Here is a 17812-nt window from a genome sequence, read left to right as displayed (position 1 = left end):
CTGATCATTCTGCAACTGGTGATCACAATAGGGTAAGCAGCAGGATCTTCAATTATCACACTGCTGGGGGTATCATTTTCAGGAAGGTATTTCAAACCAATTTCTTGACCATACATTGCCACTGAAAATACCTAGTCATTTTCTACAGGAATAGAGCTGTTTGACCCAATTCCAATGCAGATAATTATATTATCTGTATCCAAAATCCCTCAGAGTGTTTCAATCAGGTATGGCATTCTTCACTTTCCGTTCTGATCTGCTTAGCATGGCTGAGCACCATTAAACAGCTGTCAGATTCCACACAAGAAGTGGCTGGATTGCAGTAATAAGCAAAATGGTTCCCAACAGTGTTTAAAACACCTGGGGATCCTTCCAAATGAACAGCGCAATGAGGCTAAACTATAAGATTAAACTGCTGTAAAATAAGCCCCACAAGTTCTTCATGAAAATACACACCCCAATACACTTAGTCTCTGAAGAGCTCAGTTGTTGCCAAGGATGAAACATACCTAGATCAGACTTCAGATAACGGCATGAAGAATAATTCACAACCTTTATATTCAAGAAATTAGACAATTAACTCCTCATGACACACAGCCCAAGCTGTTCTCATGTTTCTATCAGCACAGACCATCTACAACAGATATGCTGAAGTGCTAAACTGTGAGTCATAGAACAGAGCTCACTGTCAGTTCAGCTATCACAAAATAAAATTCCAGGCTCTTCTTCATTGTCAGTCCAAGGAGGTTTTATAGAAATAATTTTAAAAAGTGAGCTAACTGATCATGAACACAGTTACTTTGAAATGAAAAGGTTTCCAATCATCAGACAATAAAGCTGTAGAGAAGCCTCCTATTAGAATGCTGGGACCAAAAATAATCCGTAACAACCCTAAAAACGAAGTGTGATCTGTTTCTGACACCAAATGTGTAACATGGATCCAGCGACAGTAGCAGATGCAGACTCTGCTCTGCAGGGCCCTTCTCTACATATCTGTGAGTCTGTGCAGGTAAGGATGTGTGACCTGTGAGTACACATAAAACCAACAGCTCTGTAAGGTACACTTCCAGAAGTGATTCTCAAGGCTACAAAGACAGCCTCAGCGATAGTTGAAACACAAGGTACGTGAAAAAAGACTCAAAGAAAACCAGACAGCAGAAATCTACATATGAAGTGTGGATGCTTCCACACATTCAAAAAGTTTCTTCAACACTTTACCCACCAGAACTTCCTCTTCTGCCAAAGCCACAGAAAACTACAGAACCTCCAAGGCAAGCTCAGGTCCAGGTAAAAGCATAAGAGAGAAAAATAATTCAGCTTCTCCTGAGAAGCAGACACTGCTCCCCACTGCAGCGTCCCACCCACAGGCCCTGGGATGACAGGCAGCCCCTCGCCAGAGGTGTAGGATGGACAGACAGCGGAGGGGTGACACCTGCCTTACGCACGGGGATGGAAGGATGGAGTCAAGGGCATTGCTGCGTTTTGACAGCTCCTGTGAAGGACCTGGGCCCAGCATTCCCCTTTCCCTGTCCCTGCCTTCTCCAGCTGTGTGACAGCAGCTGCAGCTGCCACTGCAGCCCCTTTGCTCCCCGAGCAGCAGCAAGAAGCACGGAGCCTGCAAACAATCCTGAAGATACACAGCACCCACACTTGCCAGTGCATTTAGATATACTCTGAATTTTCATTCTCTTTTTTTTATTCTTTTTTAATGCCTGTTCCTACAGCTGCCTGTCAGTGAAAACAGACTCTTAAAAAATATTTCAGTGAAGAATGGATCACCTATTCACAAATTAATTTCAAGAGAGATACAGTTATCACAGTAATTTAAAACAAGGTTAGGTTTTTCCCCCTTTTTACTGGGATAGCTCTCAGATTAAATCCAATAAAACTGACTGTGTCATTTCAGATTTTCCCCAACAGGTATTTTTGTAGCTTAAAAACAAATATCAGAAGGAAAAAAGAAAAAAAAAGACAACCTCCCAAAGCTGAAATTGCCCTTTCCATTCAGATGTAGTGCTATACCCAAAACTGAAATTGTCACACAGCCCATTAATCTCCATTACAAAATAAGTTCTTTATTTAGTAAAATTACAGCATTTGGTTGAATGATAACAGTATTTACATACTGTTTTATGCGCTCCTGAGATGTTTCTCAAGCAAATAAAATAAGAGAATAGGTTACGGTTTATTGAAATAAGAGAACTGCATTGTTCCTAGGAGAACAACATACTGCTGCTATTATTGCTCCTATGCTACAAGCGTTTAAAACAATGCTGTACTTTAAAGGATTCAAAGCACATATCATCTTCCAAAATAGGACTAAATCAGTGGTGCATGCAGAATAGTCCTCAATGACGACAATGGCAATCCAAAGGATCTACAGAAAGCATCCAAATCTACAAAATTTGAAGTGTCCTCCTGAAAACAACATGCAGAATTCTGTATTGCGGCTATGCTCTGTAGAATGGTCTGAATCCAAAAATTTATAAAATCTAGAAAAAAAAAGAAGTATTTCTAAAGAAAAGAACACCACAAACCCATTGTTGCCCCTATTAATGATGTTACATCCCTACTTGTGGAGCATCACCCAAATTTAAAAGAAAGCACAAAAGCAACATGCCACAATCTACCAGCAGAGACAGGATCAGGATAAACAGACAACGTGCTAAAAACTTCCAAAGGGTTCTGGAAAACAGCAAATACACTCAGAACCTCAACAGCAAGAAAAGAAGAACCTACACAGCTGCAGTTTTCAATTATTAAACATTAAGCATTGTAAAAATATTTGCATGTAGCATCATCCAGTGATGTAAGAGCTGTCTCAAATAATTTTCAGCAAGACATCCTCTCTTGACTTACCTCTGAGACCAAGAGCTCAGTTCCAAACAAACTAAGCATTTTTAGCAAATTTAAAAGCTTTTTATGTACTTTGCTTTTTAATGAGACAGTGGTTCTCTACTAAAATAAGAGTTTATTCAATTATAACTATTTCTAGGGGGACTAATAGAATATTAAGCCCTAGACTGCAGCATGGGTAGAACTCCATGGACGTCAAAGCCTGCAAAGTGAAGTACACGTCAATAAAAGCCACAGTCCAGGGCCAGAGCTGGCGAGGGAAGCAATCCCTCTACCAAGCATGGCAAACCACAAACCCTTGTTGCAGAACACACACACAGAGACTGAAATTCAACCTGCTGGTCAGTGACTGGTCTTCAGGAAATTTTAACAACTACAGTCAGCAGTAAAAACATCCCTCTGGGGAAAACCAGGCTTTTTATCCATTTCCTGCTTTTTCCAGAATGGTGACAATTTCCTAACCATCAGTTTTAATATCAGACTGCGCAGGGAATTTTTTTAAGCGTGCAAGTATGCATGCATGCCCCTATATACTAAATGTATCATGTAACAACTCACCATTTGAAAAAGTGCTTTTGGTAAACTCAGAATTTATGTTTTCAAGTTAAGTATTCTACACAGCAACAAAAGCAGCATAACCTCTGCAAAATAAAAGCCAGGTTAGGTAAGGATCTGGCGGTACAGACAGGCCAGCATATCAAGCAATAAAGTATTTTGAAGTTATAATATTATAGTAACTAAAGCTTCACTTAAGAATTTATTCCACAGCAAACTTTTCCCACTTCTCCATCAACTGTTCTCTCTTTAATTTTGTTTTCTTCATTCCTTATGTTATTATAAACCCTGGTTATTATATTCCTGGTTATTATAAACCCTGATGTATCAAAGCAGCTTTGCAGCTTATGCAGCCATGAAAATTAAGGATATGAAACAAATATTTGTAGTGTTTGTTGAGTGAAAAATAAGGATTTTTACAGTTAGAGAGGTGTATAAATGTGTACATATACCTAAATATCTACGTATTTGTATCTGACCTCCACACAGCTCACGCCTGTGTCCAGAGCTGCCTGCTTACAACACATGGCAGAATTGTGACCCAAACAAGTAGATTTTTGAACTCAATACACAGCTGAACATATGAGCTTACAAGGTAACAGTTCTAAAAATAATTTCACCTATACTAGTCACACACTAAGGTCACATTGTTGGCATAAGATATAAAGGACCCTATTAAAAAAAAAAAATTAAAAAAACCCCAAACCTACAAGACTACAAGGACCCCTAACACCTAATCCATCCATCAAGTCCTGACTTCAAGGAGGCCAAAATGTTGTCACTGTCGTATTTTCCTGTGTGGCTCTGTATCTCCAGGTTTTAACTATTAGAAAGGCACAATCAGCTGGTGCATATCGTATAGGTTAATTTACTTCCAATACACTAATTTATGCAACATTAGCACAGAATGCCAGCTACAACTCTCTTACTGCTCGCACTCTAGGAGTAGACTTGTATTTTCTGCCAACTCCATTACATCATCCGAAAAAACCCAAACACTTTTTTTTCCTCCCCCCCTCAAATCCCTGCCACTCGCCTTTTCCTTCTCCCCTCTCCCTTCCCAAGCCCTTCCAAACCACACTCCAAAGACTGCCGCGAGCTTTATTTCTCTTTCCAGCCCGCAAAGCCCCAGCGCGCAGGGCTCTGGCCATTGTGTTGCCGGGGATGCCTCCATCACTGACCTTCGCTTTCCCACTCAGACTGTTACATAACGCAGTGCCTGCCTGCGTGCGGCGACTGGCAGCCCGGGCGAGCGGCGGCGTGTGCCTCGAGTGCCTGGCCCCCCGCTCTTCCCCTTCCCCGGCGAGCCCCGGGGGAGGAGGGACATGTGGGTCAGCGGGTTAGCAGTACCAGAGCCCAAACGCTTCGGGACCGCCAAAAAAAACACCCTCGCCGCCGGAGCCGCCCGGGCTTCCCGGCACCCCCCTCTCCTTTTCGCGTCCTTACAGAAGCGACAGCCGAGCGTTACATAATGGACGGGATCCCAAAGTTGCCCCCCTCCCCAAAGGCGGCGTGGCCGGCTGCCGGCTCCCTCCCGCCGTCCCCGCTCCCCGGCAGCACCATCTGCCCGCGCCGCCGGAGCGCTGGGCCGGAGAGCCGGGAGGGGGGGGCGTTGTGTAACACCCGCCAACTACGGCCGGCTCCGCAAACATCCAGAAAACTCCCCGACAAATTAAGGAAATTTTCTCCAGTGTTTCTGATTAACCTCGTTACATAAGGCGCTTGCATTCCAAATCCACTCTCGCAAGCTCTAAATATACCCCGCGCAGCCAAACGCTCCCTGCGCACACGCCCGTGGCCACTCGGCCTCCTCCGGCCGAGCCCGCTCCTCCTCGCCTCGGCATCCGCCGAACGGCGCGCTCCCTGCTCGCAAATCGCCTCTAATTAAATGTTTCGGCGTGTGTCATCTCGATGGCTTTTACTGTACGCGGATTCCCTGAGTGGGAAGCTGCCTGGGAAGGGGGGGTGTGGCCAAAAGGGGAAAAATACTGTAAAACACAAGCCAACACATGATCAGCCATATTCCAACCTACAAACCCGAACCCCCTCCGTCCGAGGAGCGACGCTCTCCCCCCCGCCGGCGGCCGGGCATCGCTGCCCCAGCCCCGCCGGCGGCCGCCGAGGGGGCTGCGCTCCCGCCGGGCACGTACTTTTCTCCGCCCGTCATTTCTTTCAACAGCCGTGTATATTATTACATAGCGTTATTTAATTCATTTTTACCCATCACCGAGGGATTTTACCGAGCGAAGCCTCTCTAGCGCGCTCCCCCCCCCCCCCCCCCCCCCCCCGCTTTTGTAGGAGCAACGCTTCATAAATTATTTACAAGTAATTAAAGCCGCAGCCTCCTCCCTCTCGCACGTCTCGACAAACTCCGGCGGCGTTGGAAGCCGGGCCCGTGTCCGTGCCCGCGGCGGGAGCAGCCCGCCCCTCACGGCCCCGCACCGCTCCGCACCGCTCCGCCCGGCAGCGCGCAGCTCTCCCGCCGCCGGCTCGGGCGCTACCGCGGCTGACGCCAAACTTCAACCGCCCTGAGCACCTCCCGAGCTGACCCGCACGGCTCCCAGACGCAACCTGAGGCAGGAGAGGGCTTTGACAGCTGGCGGCAGGAAAGGGGGGCTCGGTGGTTTGCAGGGTTTTATTCGGGGGCCGGCGGGGAGCGGTAAGACAATCCCCGGGCGCACGGAGACCCTCTGTGAAGTTGTGCACCTTCAACAACAGCAGTTACGAGACCATCCGCTCCGCGGTGAAATAATTTTTAAGATACACTTAAATGAATTAAGGGAAAACAGCGCGCAACAGAGTGAATAAGTTACCCGCAAACCGCAATTCTCCTGTTTAATCACAGATCCCCCATTCACAACAAGCCACAGCACACCAGTTGAGAAACTGTCAAAAGGAGACAGACGAGGGGGAGAAAAAAGGGGGGGAGGAAGGACACTGCAGCTTTAAAAGTTTGTTCCCTTGAATCCCAATACTCCCGCTGTTGCTTTATATATTTATAAAATTATGTAATTTCAGGGGCACAGTACCCATCCGGATACCACAGGCAATAAACGAGAGAGACAGGAAAGCACCAAACACCGCTCAATATTTTCATTGCATTCGTCCCTCCTCCTGCAGCAATTAAAAGAAGCTATAAAAGTTTGCAAGGTTTTGCAGGGGGTAGAAGCCCGGCTTGTTTGCGTGCGCGGCTTCAACAAGCACGAGCAATAAACCGGGGGATTAAATTGCTGCATTTCCCCCTTCTCTCTTACCCCCCTCTTCCTATTCCCACCCACCCCCCGATCCCACTCCCCCGGCCCCCTCCCCCTTCCCCAAGTCTCCCTACCTCTGCTGCCGCTGCTGCTGGAGTAGCTCTGCCTGCGGACGGGAGCCGGCGCATCGCTTTTCCGGGCAGGCTCCAGGTTCACCGGGGTGTCCCTGGCGCCGGCGGCCGCCTCGGAAACGCTGCTGCCCGGCTCACTGGCTGCTGGATCGGGGGCTGCCGGAGCCGACTCCATGTTTTTCCCAATGTAGATCGCTTGGAGATGGCGAGCTCCTACACTCCCTCTATCTTCTGTTTCCAGCGCAACTCTATGGTAGGAAAGCAGAAGGGAGAGAGCGAGCGCGATCCAGATGGGATGTGAGCTTGCCTAGCTGTGACCACAAGCAGCGCTAGCGAGAGCTGCACACCCCCCCGCCCCCGCACCCCCCGCGCTCCGCCGCCAGCCCCGCGCCCCTCGCCCGGCACCGCCGCCCTCCGGCGCGGCCCCGGCCCGGCTGCGGGAGCCGCGCCCGCCCAGGCAGCGCCCGGCTCCGGGAGGGGCGGCGGCCGCGGGGTCCCTGCGGCCCCCGAGCGGGGCCGGGGCCACGGAAGGTGCTGCCGTTGCCCAGGGCGGGCGCGGAGGCAGCCCGACCTGGGCCCGGGCCGGCACCCGACGGCTCGGCGCGATGGTGGGGCCCGGCCAAAAGGGCCGGCGGGCCCGCGAGGAGCTCCCCTCTGCAGCCCCGGTACCAGCGGGAAGAGCTTCCACGCAGGGCTGTCTTCCCTCCCCCATGGCTGTTTCAGCTGAAGCCGCATCAGAAGATGCCAGCTGTATTAAGCGTCTCAAGACCCACATGTTTAGCAGCCACGCAGCCAGAGAAGGCAACGTTTCAGACAATACCTCTCTTTCAATGAAGTGCGCTTTGACACAGAACAAAAGGTGACTAGCAAGGTGCCAAAAAACCTCCAGATCTGGTCTGACTTCAGCTAGCACCCTTGTGCAGTTCACAGTCTCGGTAATGGTCAATTCCTTGTCCGCTACCTGATGTTAAAACCCAGTAACAGCTGCCACTAGCACACCCTGGAGAACACATCTCTCCTGTACTACAGAGGCCATGTTTCATGCAGCCCGACTGCCTCCTGTACAGAAGGTGCTAAAGCTGCCTGCTTTGACTGCTCTGACTAGAAGCATATCCCGAGTAGACCAAATCATGATATTTTTACTGAAAGCGGTTCAAGCTTTTTCCAAATGGCGCTGGATCATGTGCAAGCAGCTGATATGCCACCTTCTGCCAACCAGGACTGCTGCTACAGCTTTCAACACTGCCGGTGCTGGTACCTGATGAAACTTTTAGATAAACCCTGGGCATTTCCACATTCTGCAGTATAATCACCAGTGCTGCACTGCTCTCCCACAAATGGTGTCTGCTTGAACAGCTGTGAAACGTACCATGAGTCCTACTTGCCCCTGGAGCCTGTGCACAAACTGGATTACATCTTGCACTGCTGATAGTTCTTTTGGTGGAAGGGTGGAATCTTGGGTCAGTTGATTTGGAAGTCCTGAAGTTCCAATTACCCGTGTCTGGAAAACAAACACCAAAATAATTCTGGATACCTGTTGTCTGCTTCCATCTGAGAGGAATGGGCAGCGATTGCAGAAGACAGAGTAGCATTAAAAAATTATTCTGCATTCACTTTCAGAACATGAATAAATTTCAGGAGACCAGAACTGGGCTTACAGACCTTGCCCACGGAGTAAAGCAGGTCTTGTTTTTCATGATTAAGTACTGGATACGGGCAGGCCTGGGAGCACACAGTGTATGGACACAAAAGGTTACCAGATTTTCACCAGCATCAAGTAAAAGGGCCTCAAGCTGGGTGGAAGCTGCTCCTAGAGAGCAGCCTGAGAAGGAGAGTGAGTCAAAGTGGACGAGGGAAGCAGGAGCACAGGTTGTTCCCTAGGGCTAACGTGGAGACTGAGCATCCCTGGAACATGCAGTGGCACAGGCAGGGGGCACAGGCTTTGGGCATGGCCTCTCCAGAACATGCAGAGAGCAGCAAGGTGGTCCTTCTCTGATGCAGCTTTGGTGGATTAGAGCTGCAATTCCCTGCGAAGTCTCTCCCTATACTTTTTGCTAATTGGCAGCCTCCAAACACAAGTAAGAATTATGTGATCTGTGAAAACCAAAGTGCCTGTTAGCCTGAGAGAAAGCTTATCCCTCCCTCTTCAGATCGGGGTTTTAGCAGGCTGACCAGGCAATGTGTGTTGGGAAACTTGCCCAGCTAATAAAAAAAAGAACTTCATTCCTCAAAGCTGCCAGACCACTGCCTTTCACCAGTGCTGGGAACAATTGGACTACTTGCAACAGTAAGGATTATTCACGTGAGTGTTTTGTAGGACTGGTTTTAGTATTGCAGCTAGTTCAAAGTATCAGAGTGTAGAGCGGGTTTCTTCTCCTTTTATCTGTTAAAGGCTGAGGATATTTTGTATACCTACCTTTGTTATACAATTGTCATTTACTGCATCTTTTCGCCTATTTTCGAAATCTAAATAATTTTTCAATTTACTTAGAAGAGAAAGGAGAAGGAAACACTAAAGGCTGCAATAATAGGACAACACAGTAAAGCTTTGATTTTCCAAGTAAATTGTGAGGGAGAGGAAATCACAGGAGTAAACCCAAATGCTTAGAACATCTGAATTAGTGGAGAAAAAAAATTAATTTTATGTTGTTTCACAACATCTCTCTCATAAATCACCAGCAATTAGAACCAGCTAAAGCAGGGCAAATTTGTAGCATGTTCGTAGAGGCCACAATCTAGGAGCACCTACACAAGAAAAAAGACAAAGCTGCTTTGCTCTAGCAAAAAGAGAGGGTGCCCACAAAGTGAGAACACGGTGAGCAAAGGAAATTGGGAGCCAGTTCACTCGAGATTTATATAATGGATGAAAACCATCATCATGAAAAGCAAAGCTCCCTCTCTCCCTCTGTTCTGCTAAGACATTTCCTGGGCATAGAAAAGGTCTTCCTCGTTCTTCAGTCTATTTCTAGCTTCCAATCCCTACCAAGATGGTTCATTAACTTTGATCACTAAGCTTGTTTCAACAAGTGAGATGGCATCAGCTGCAAAGACAGGTATGCTGACAAACTTGAGGATAAATGTTTAGTTAGATGAAAGAGGGCTTTAGAAATGCTGCAGACATTACCTGTAACTACCAGAAGTATCAGTAATGGAACAAAAGGGGACAAGTATCACCAAACATCTCCTACTGACTTAGCTGATTTCATGTAAATACAATGATTAATAATTTCCAAAATTCTAATTGAAAAAGTCACAAAAAAAGTTACATGAAAAGTTACATGGAGTAGTGCAGGTATAAAGATTGTGTGGACACTTTCAGTGGCAGAGGAAGTGGCAGATACATAACGCACACAGCCACCAGACACACAGAAACAGTTCTTGGGCAGGACAGGCATGGGGTGGAGAGCACACAAATATGTACAACAAAATCCCAGCTCACCCAAGAACAGCACCACACCATTCTACCAGCCTTCACTGCCTGTTAATGTGGAAGCCTGCTCTGCACCTGAGTCACTGAGGGTCTTCTACACACATAACTAATCCAGCTGGTCAAATACCTCCCTCCAAAAAGAATGCCAAAGTACATTCCTGACCCAGGAGTTACATGAAACCATAGAACATCTCAAGTTGGACCCATAAGGATCACCGAGTCCAACTCCCTGCTCCTCACGGGACAGGGCTAAAACTAAATCCTAAGACTAAGAGCATCGTCTAGACTCTTCACAGCCCTCGTTCTGGGGTCTGGGCTACCCCCAGCCCCACCACACACATCACAGGGGACTGTCAGACCTTCCTAGGAAGCTTTGTTAGCTCCAGTCTAGCAGTTGTACAGACCATGTTGATGCAGAGATGAAGAACCATGAGGGCAAAGCTTGAATAACATGGCAGAGTTACAGCTGTTCCTCCTCTACAAGAAGTTGCAAAGAGTAAGGCACTTTTACTTCCATTGGACACATCCCTGTGGTTTGGATGTCTTTGCAGGAAAAAAGAAATTTAAAAAATCATAGATTGAAGACATTCAGAAGAGCAAGTATCAGAGTCAAGCACGGCATAGGACACCATCCAGGTCTTCAGTACGGTTCTGATGTCATCGTGCTTATACACCAATGTTCAAAGAAGAGTTTAAAATATATACATCTATTCTTTGTAACTGCATTCTGTGGCGTATCTCTTAATGGTTTACAAAACTTTAGTTAATTAAATTTTACAGTAGGACAAGAAACTGCTTCCACTGGAAACACATACTGCCACCTCCTCAAAATTATGCAACCCATTAAGCTCCAGCAAAAACAGGCAGACTGGTAAACTACAGGTATGGAACCTGAATATTTGGGAGTAATTAAATTAAACACTACCTGAACAACATTCTCTCTTATCCTAGATGAAAAAAAAACAAAATAAAAAATAATAGAAAATAAATAAGACAACTGTGCTGGAGGCACTTAGACTGGATGCAGCTTCAGCAGACCCTTTCCCACAACCTTTATCGCTAAGCAAAGTGGAAAGCTCATCAAACAGTTCAGCTGGAATTTGCACTCACAGACATAATTTTGTTTGTTTTAAAGACTGAGAAGCATTTGTTAACCAGCTAGCACAGCACAGATTCAGAGGAATCTCCTTCTTCCTGCTGTAAACTCATCGTGTAAACTATGAGCTGCTTTTCGTAGTTTGTTAAGCCTCTATTTCCACTTTCGTCTCCTGCCATTTGGATTCATTCCTTATTGGATTTTCTGGTTCTGAAAGAGAGTGGAGAAGCACACAACATACAAAGTCAAGAATCCTTTCTGCTTATCTGTACAGAACAATGTCCATGATCAGCATCTCCTGAAATAAAGAGTAGCACGGGTCAGTTTTTAAAAATTCAACATTTTCTGTGAGTGAATTAAGGTAAAAGGCCCAGAGGTATGCACCTCTCTCAGCAAGCTGGTTTTGCTGCTGTTTTCTTGCAGATAGTTAAAAAAATTATTGAATAATATTCTCTAGCCAGATGAAGACTTTTCTCTCTTTCCATACTCTTCCAGACAACTTCTTCCTCCCACAAAGGTAAGATAATTGAATTAGAGGAGCAATTCAGCCTGCCCATACTCTCTGGAGAGATGAAGGGAAACAGGGAAGAGAAAAATCTGATCCAGAGATACATTTTGGTTCTCAAGAAAATGGAAGATTTGTCGTGAAGATCGGTAAATGATCGGCCATTTCTGAAACCTTGGATCCCTTCAGTCCAAAGTGGGTGTGGTTGATTTCCAATTAGCTCTTGCTTCAGTACTACCTTCTTCACTGTCTTTACTCGAGAGCTGTTTCCTCAGATACCACACTTATTGTAGAATTCATCCATAATATCAGACTGATAACTCATACTTGTGCAAAAGACATGCCTCTCTAAAAGTAATAACAGGTTAAAAGCAGGCTGAAACAAGGAGAAAAAGAAATAGCTTGTCCTTGATTAAAAAAAAAAATCTTATGGTCTAGATGATAATTTTGTACATGCCTTCGTACATCTCTGTCATTCTCCCAATAAATTTCCATCAGTAACCTTCACCATTCCCACCAGCACACCTTCCAAAAGGTGGGGAAGATATTGTACAAACTCTCTGCCCCTTCCAAAAGGTGGGGAAGATATTGTACAAACTGTCTCCAACCCATCTCTCAGACATTCTAGATAGGTGGTGGAAAGCTCTCCCAGGTTTCCCATTGCAACGCCAAGGACCTGCACCTGTACCCATTCTGATTTGCCTTCTTTTTCTCCAGGTCACAGAACTTGATCTTCTAGCTTAGAAACACAAAAATTACCTTCATTGTACATGTAACAAAAAAATTACACAACCCATCAGTATAATCAAGCAGCCCAAATACACAGCAGAGACATTACAGCTTAGTTGAGCATTAAAACTGAATTATGCCAGAAATGCAGAAGTGAAAGTAGTAATTTCATTTTAAATGGTCAGGTTTTACATCATTTGAGGACTCATTTGATTTATTTAAACACTGTATCTAGTAAAATATTTTGATTTCAAGGAAAACAGAAAGCTGTCTACTGCAGCATGCAAAGGTCAACTTGTATTAAAGAAAACATATATTCTGCTGCCTGCTTTAACCCTTTAAGAGCTGCAAGCTCCACGGTAGAACAGCTTGTGTCTTTTATAATAGTTAGTCCAAAATTTTATATATTTAATACAGACTAGAAAGATTAATATAAAGCTGAAAAAGAATCCCTGGAAGAAGAATTTTATAGTGAATATATTCCAGCGTGTTAATGGAACAAAGGCATAGTAAGACGAGATCTGTTCTTCTCTGTGTTTGGAGATGAGAGGGAGGAGGGCAGAACTATTTAGCTTTCACAACTGACAGTTCTAATACTGTAAAAACAAATTTGGTTGTTGTTAGAGTTGTCTTAGTGTTCCATAAAACACCGAAACCCAAAATAATCTTGCAAATTTTCAGGTTTTTTTTCATCTGATGAGAAATAAGTACCGTATAACCAAACAAAATAATTAATTAGACCTGAAATTAAAATATGTGGTTGGTGCCTTCACTTTTTAACTTGTTCATAAAAATTATGCTGAGATATGTCTCAAAGTAAAACAATATTTTCTGTAAAAAACAAACCAAAAAAAAAACCCAAAACAAATCCGTGAAACACATTTTAAAATGAGCATCAAGGTCTTGCATATTTCCCAATTTCTTCTTCTTCAACTGAATAAATTGATCAGAAATTAGAGTTCATTAAATTGATCCAACCATGGAATTTTCTAGCCAAAAAAAGTCACTCTACTTTGGGTACAGCTCTCTGTTGCCTTTGTACAGTGAACATGGGGATTCTTACCCATGCTCAGGTACACAAACGCACACAGGGTGCTCAGGAATATCCACGAGAGAAACTCTCACTATCTCAAACTAGGAGCCCTCAACCATCTCCAAATCAAATTTCAGCCTCAGCAAGCCTGGCAAGGAAAAATCCCAGCTCTCTATTTCTGAATCTCTCCAGGCCTATGCATGCAGCCCTAACTGAGACTGCTAATGCATCTCTCCTTCCTCTTTTCCTTTTTGAAAGATTCATCACTTATCTTTAAAAGAAAGCCATTATCTAAAAGCAAGAACAGGCTATGTAAAATATCCTCACAGATGTATTTGCACACTATATGCTCTCATTTAGAAAAAATAAACTGCCTTACAGGTTTCATGTAAAAATAGAAAGCTCTTTCCTACACAAAGTTTGTTTTAGTAGTCGAGGTTTGAATCTTGTGACTGGGAGACTTCATGATAACCCACACAGTTATTTTGAAGTTTAAAGCAAAAGTAAAACCTGCTGTACTCCATAGATTCTTAGAGTACTCCTCCATTTCAGCTTGTCACTTACAGTAAATTTTGTGTTACGTTTCTTTCTCTCTTTACTACCTTCCATAATACGTAGGATCCTTTCATAATTCCTCATGGCAATCCTTGTTGCTATTGTAGAGATTTAACCACCATTTGAAAATGACAAAGCACAAACTCAGGCAAAACTACCAAAGATAAAAAAAAAAACAAATTACAAAAGTAAAATCCTAGGTGGTGAATAACTAACATGAAAATCAGCTTGCTTACAGAAAAGAGAATTTTTTTTTTCCACGTGTTTCATGGCAATGTTACCCTATGGACATATTTCCAAAGTCCACAGGACTTTTCCCAGGTTCTTCTTGCAGTTTCCACCATGTTTCATCCCTGCAGGCCTCCCACTACTCACCCAAAGTAATCAATAATGATTTCACAGTGTGCCTGTTGTCACCTTAGCACGATGGCAATCATTTGCCTCCAACTACTCAAGGAGAGAAGGAAATAATTAAATATTTACAGCACTAGCTTTACACTAATACAATTATTCTTTAAGTTTTCTATAACCTTTATAATGCACTGATATTTTTCTGGTATATGTGCCACTGCTGTGCCTCCCCTCCACTGAGACTCACAGATTTACAAGTTCTTTATTGTGATTTCCAATTACCATAAGGAACTGAGAGATCAGAGAGCAGTTTTCAAAGGAATAACAAGTGGTTCACTTTAAAGTTCATTACCAATGTTTGTGGCTTTTCATAAATCAATACAAACAAGCAAGAACAACATAGCAGCTCTACTTTAGAATTTTTGATTTGTCTGAATGTAAAGCTGTACTACTAACAAATAGCTTTAAATTCACTTTTTTTCCCTAATGCTGTAAAATTTGTCTGAGAAATTGTTTGAAATCAGTTGGTTTAGACTTTGAGAGCCAAAAGATTTATATTTCTCACAAAAAACCAAAAGCCAACCTGTAATACTTTATGTCTGGTGATCACCTGTTTTCCACTGGGAATTTTAAGCTTTCCTTACTTTATATCCACACCTCAAAAAATGCCAAAATCTAACAAAACCAGGAGAGATAGGTTTAATGAATAAGAAACAATTGATAGGGCTTTTAATACAAATGCTTTATGCCCCTCTGCATCAAGCACGTGACGATTTTCCAAAATGAATCATATTCGCTATTCTATCGTTTCAGGTTCACAAATCCAGGAGAGCAATTTCTTACTTCAGATTAAAAAGCCCTTAATACTTTTCCACCTCAAAATCTTCCACCTACATTATGGAATCTCGTGTCCTTTCTTCTGGCATGCTGGGCCCCTGACTGGTCACCTCTGAGGTTATGTTCCAACATCAAAAAAAAAAAAAAATTTAGGAATGCCCTTTGCATCGGTGCTCAGAGTAGAAGCTTCATGTGATATAAAGTTTACATTCCTTCTAATCTCATCTCATAACTCTATTCCATGGGGACATCTTTATCAAGGAATGGATTCTTGGTCTAAGATGCTGAAATTAAAAATTCCTTACTAATTAATTTTTAGTTGGCACAAATCAGAGTCTTTTTAAGTTCAGTAGGAACTGTAAGTCTATTCTCCTTGTTTAACCACTTATAATTAAAGATAAATAAATAGCTCAGCTCTGTTTTTTCCCCAGATGAACATGCTGATTACCACAGTAGGTTTTTCTGCAGAACTTCAGTCTGGGGATGTGAGATTTTTAAGAATCCAACTCTCCAAATGCTTTCCCCTGAGAGGGGAAGGGATGGGGGAGGTGAATAGTTCTGAAATGATCAGAAAAACTTTCCAGCAGGATTTTTTAAGAGCTCATGATTGTTTTTAATACTCAAAGATGGAATAGTTGTTTAAAATGACCATGCTTGCATACTTTCCTTTTACAAGGAAATCTGTGCACGCTCTGGACTGCAGACACAGGACAACCACACATTTAGTCAAGACTTTCTGTATCAGCCAAGTAGAGTTATGTGCCCCTTTTGGCTACACACAATTACCAGAATGTCTACCTCAGACTTGATGGGCAAGCAGAACATCCAGAAAGCAAAAAACTCAGTGTCAGTGGATTTACACATATTTATACATGAAAAGATTGGGGCTTGGAGAAATAAGACTTGGGAAAGCATAAAGAATAAAACTAATGAAGTGCTTTACATGATACACGCCTCAGTATTTTGCTGAACTCAGGCCATAAATACCAGGAATAGGGTCTTTAATATTCTGGATTTAAAAATGGACTATTACAACACAGTATTTTTAAATTAGTAAAGCTTCCTCCTGAGGAAAAAACAAAAAAACACCCTAAAATATAAGGTCTGTCAGGTTTTTTCTTTTTAAATATCCCCTCTTTTTGAAATTTTTGATACAAGCTCAAGAAACTGAGTGGTACCAGTGGTCCCAGAATTATAATGAACTATTTTACTATTGGAAAACTAAGCTGTCTTTTTTGAGTGGTCACAGACAACAATTCTGTTCCCTTAGCAGCATCTATAGAACCATCAAGAGGAGCGTTAGAAGAAGTCACGACAACAAGAAGCCCCTCTATGATCACTACGTTCACCCTGAAATAAATTTCCATTCACTGTGCAATCCAGCCACTCGCTGCATGTTCTTGGTGCCTTGGTTTCTGGACCATCAGCAAAGCAGAAGAAACAACACAGAGGTTCAAAACAAGCCCCTTGCTGAAAACATATGTGCAATGATTTCATGTTTTCAGAATTAGCTCCAAGGAAGCCTAAGCCAAGTCACACTACTTGTTTTGCCAGTACCAGGAAACAAGACATCAAAATAACCACAAATAGTTAAACAATATCCCTCTGTTCTTGTCAGGCAGAGTGGGACAGATGCAGCAACCTGCTCGAGCCTCTGAGGAGGTCAGAGCAGGGAGCTGGCAAAGCCCAGGGTGTTCATCACGGCCCTGCCACCGCACTCAGCGCCTTTCCCCCTCGGCTCTGTTCCTCCTGCCTCGCTCTGTTCCTGCTGGTAAAACACAACACCCTGGTTCAGAAGAGCTGCCCGGTCACCAGAGCCACAAACTCACAGCAGCAAGCGCTCCAGCTCTTCAAATCTCCATGCTCAGCAGGACTTGACCCACAGCTGGAGAGTTTTGGGAGCCACCTCAGCACTGCCAAAGCCCAGGAGCTGTAGCAGTCTCCTGATAGAAAGTAGTCATGTGACAAATCATTTAACCATGGTACCTGCCAGCTTTTTCAGAATCCTCATTCTTCTCCTTATGTATGACACTACAGTTAGTAGAAGCATATATTTAAGCTTTTATCCAGATGCTCCTTGGTTTGTGACTGTCTTGAATTCACACTGTGCCCACCTCTAAAATGCTTAAATGGTGGCAGAAAGCCATTAAGGCAAATAAAAGAATGAACAAGGACATGCATGGTTGAAATGAACTGATTTTTGTATTTAACTGCATACATACAGCATCTTGACCATGGTATTCAGTGATCTGCACTTTTTGAAGCACTGTTGTCCACAAACACAGAATTCAATAAATAGCTTTCAAGGTATTCATTAAATTTCTGGTGTAGGTAAATAATAGGAGCCAGCTATTCATTAGTATGCAATACCTGAAAATATCTGTTATCCCTCCTGATGAAACTGACCCAAGGTCTCCCTGCTACTGCGGGGAACTAATTTCGTAGCTAACAAAATAGCGTGCTTTACCTCTAAGAAAGGAGAAAGAACAAAATGAGTTAGTTACTCAAAAAAGCAAGCGATTCACTCCAAATTTGTAAAA

The 17812-nt window shown here is 43.8% G+C and overlaps 1 protein-coding gene across 1 annotated transcript in view; it reads right to left on the bottom strand.

Moving 5' to 3' along the window:
* The window catches only part of RORA (RAR related orphan receptor A), a 406637-nt gene that overhangs the window by 349082 nt on the left and 39743 nt on the right, over positions 1 to 17812 (bottom strand). The window contains exons 5-6 of the mRNA XM_058422394.1: positions 8106 to 8237; positions 6740 to 6984 (exon numbers count right to left, since the gene is read on the bottom strand). Coding sequence (XP_058278377.1) covers positions 6740 to 6911 — 172 coding nt within the window. The 5' untranslated portion in view covers positions 6912 to 6984; positions 8106 to 8237. The remainder of the gene's footprint in view (positions 1 to 6739; positions 6985 to 8105; positions 8238 to 17812) is intronic.

Source organism: Hirundo rustica, chromosome 13 (genome assembly GCF_015227805.2).
Source record: "Hirundo rustica isolate bHirRus1 chromosome 13, bHirRus1.pri.v3, whole genome shotgun sequence".
NCBI lineage: Eukaryota > Metazoa > Chordata > Aves > Passeriformes > Hirundinidae > Hirundo > Hirundo rustica.
This window is presented reverse-complemented; position numbering and strand designations above follow the sequence as displayed.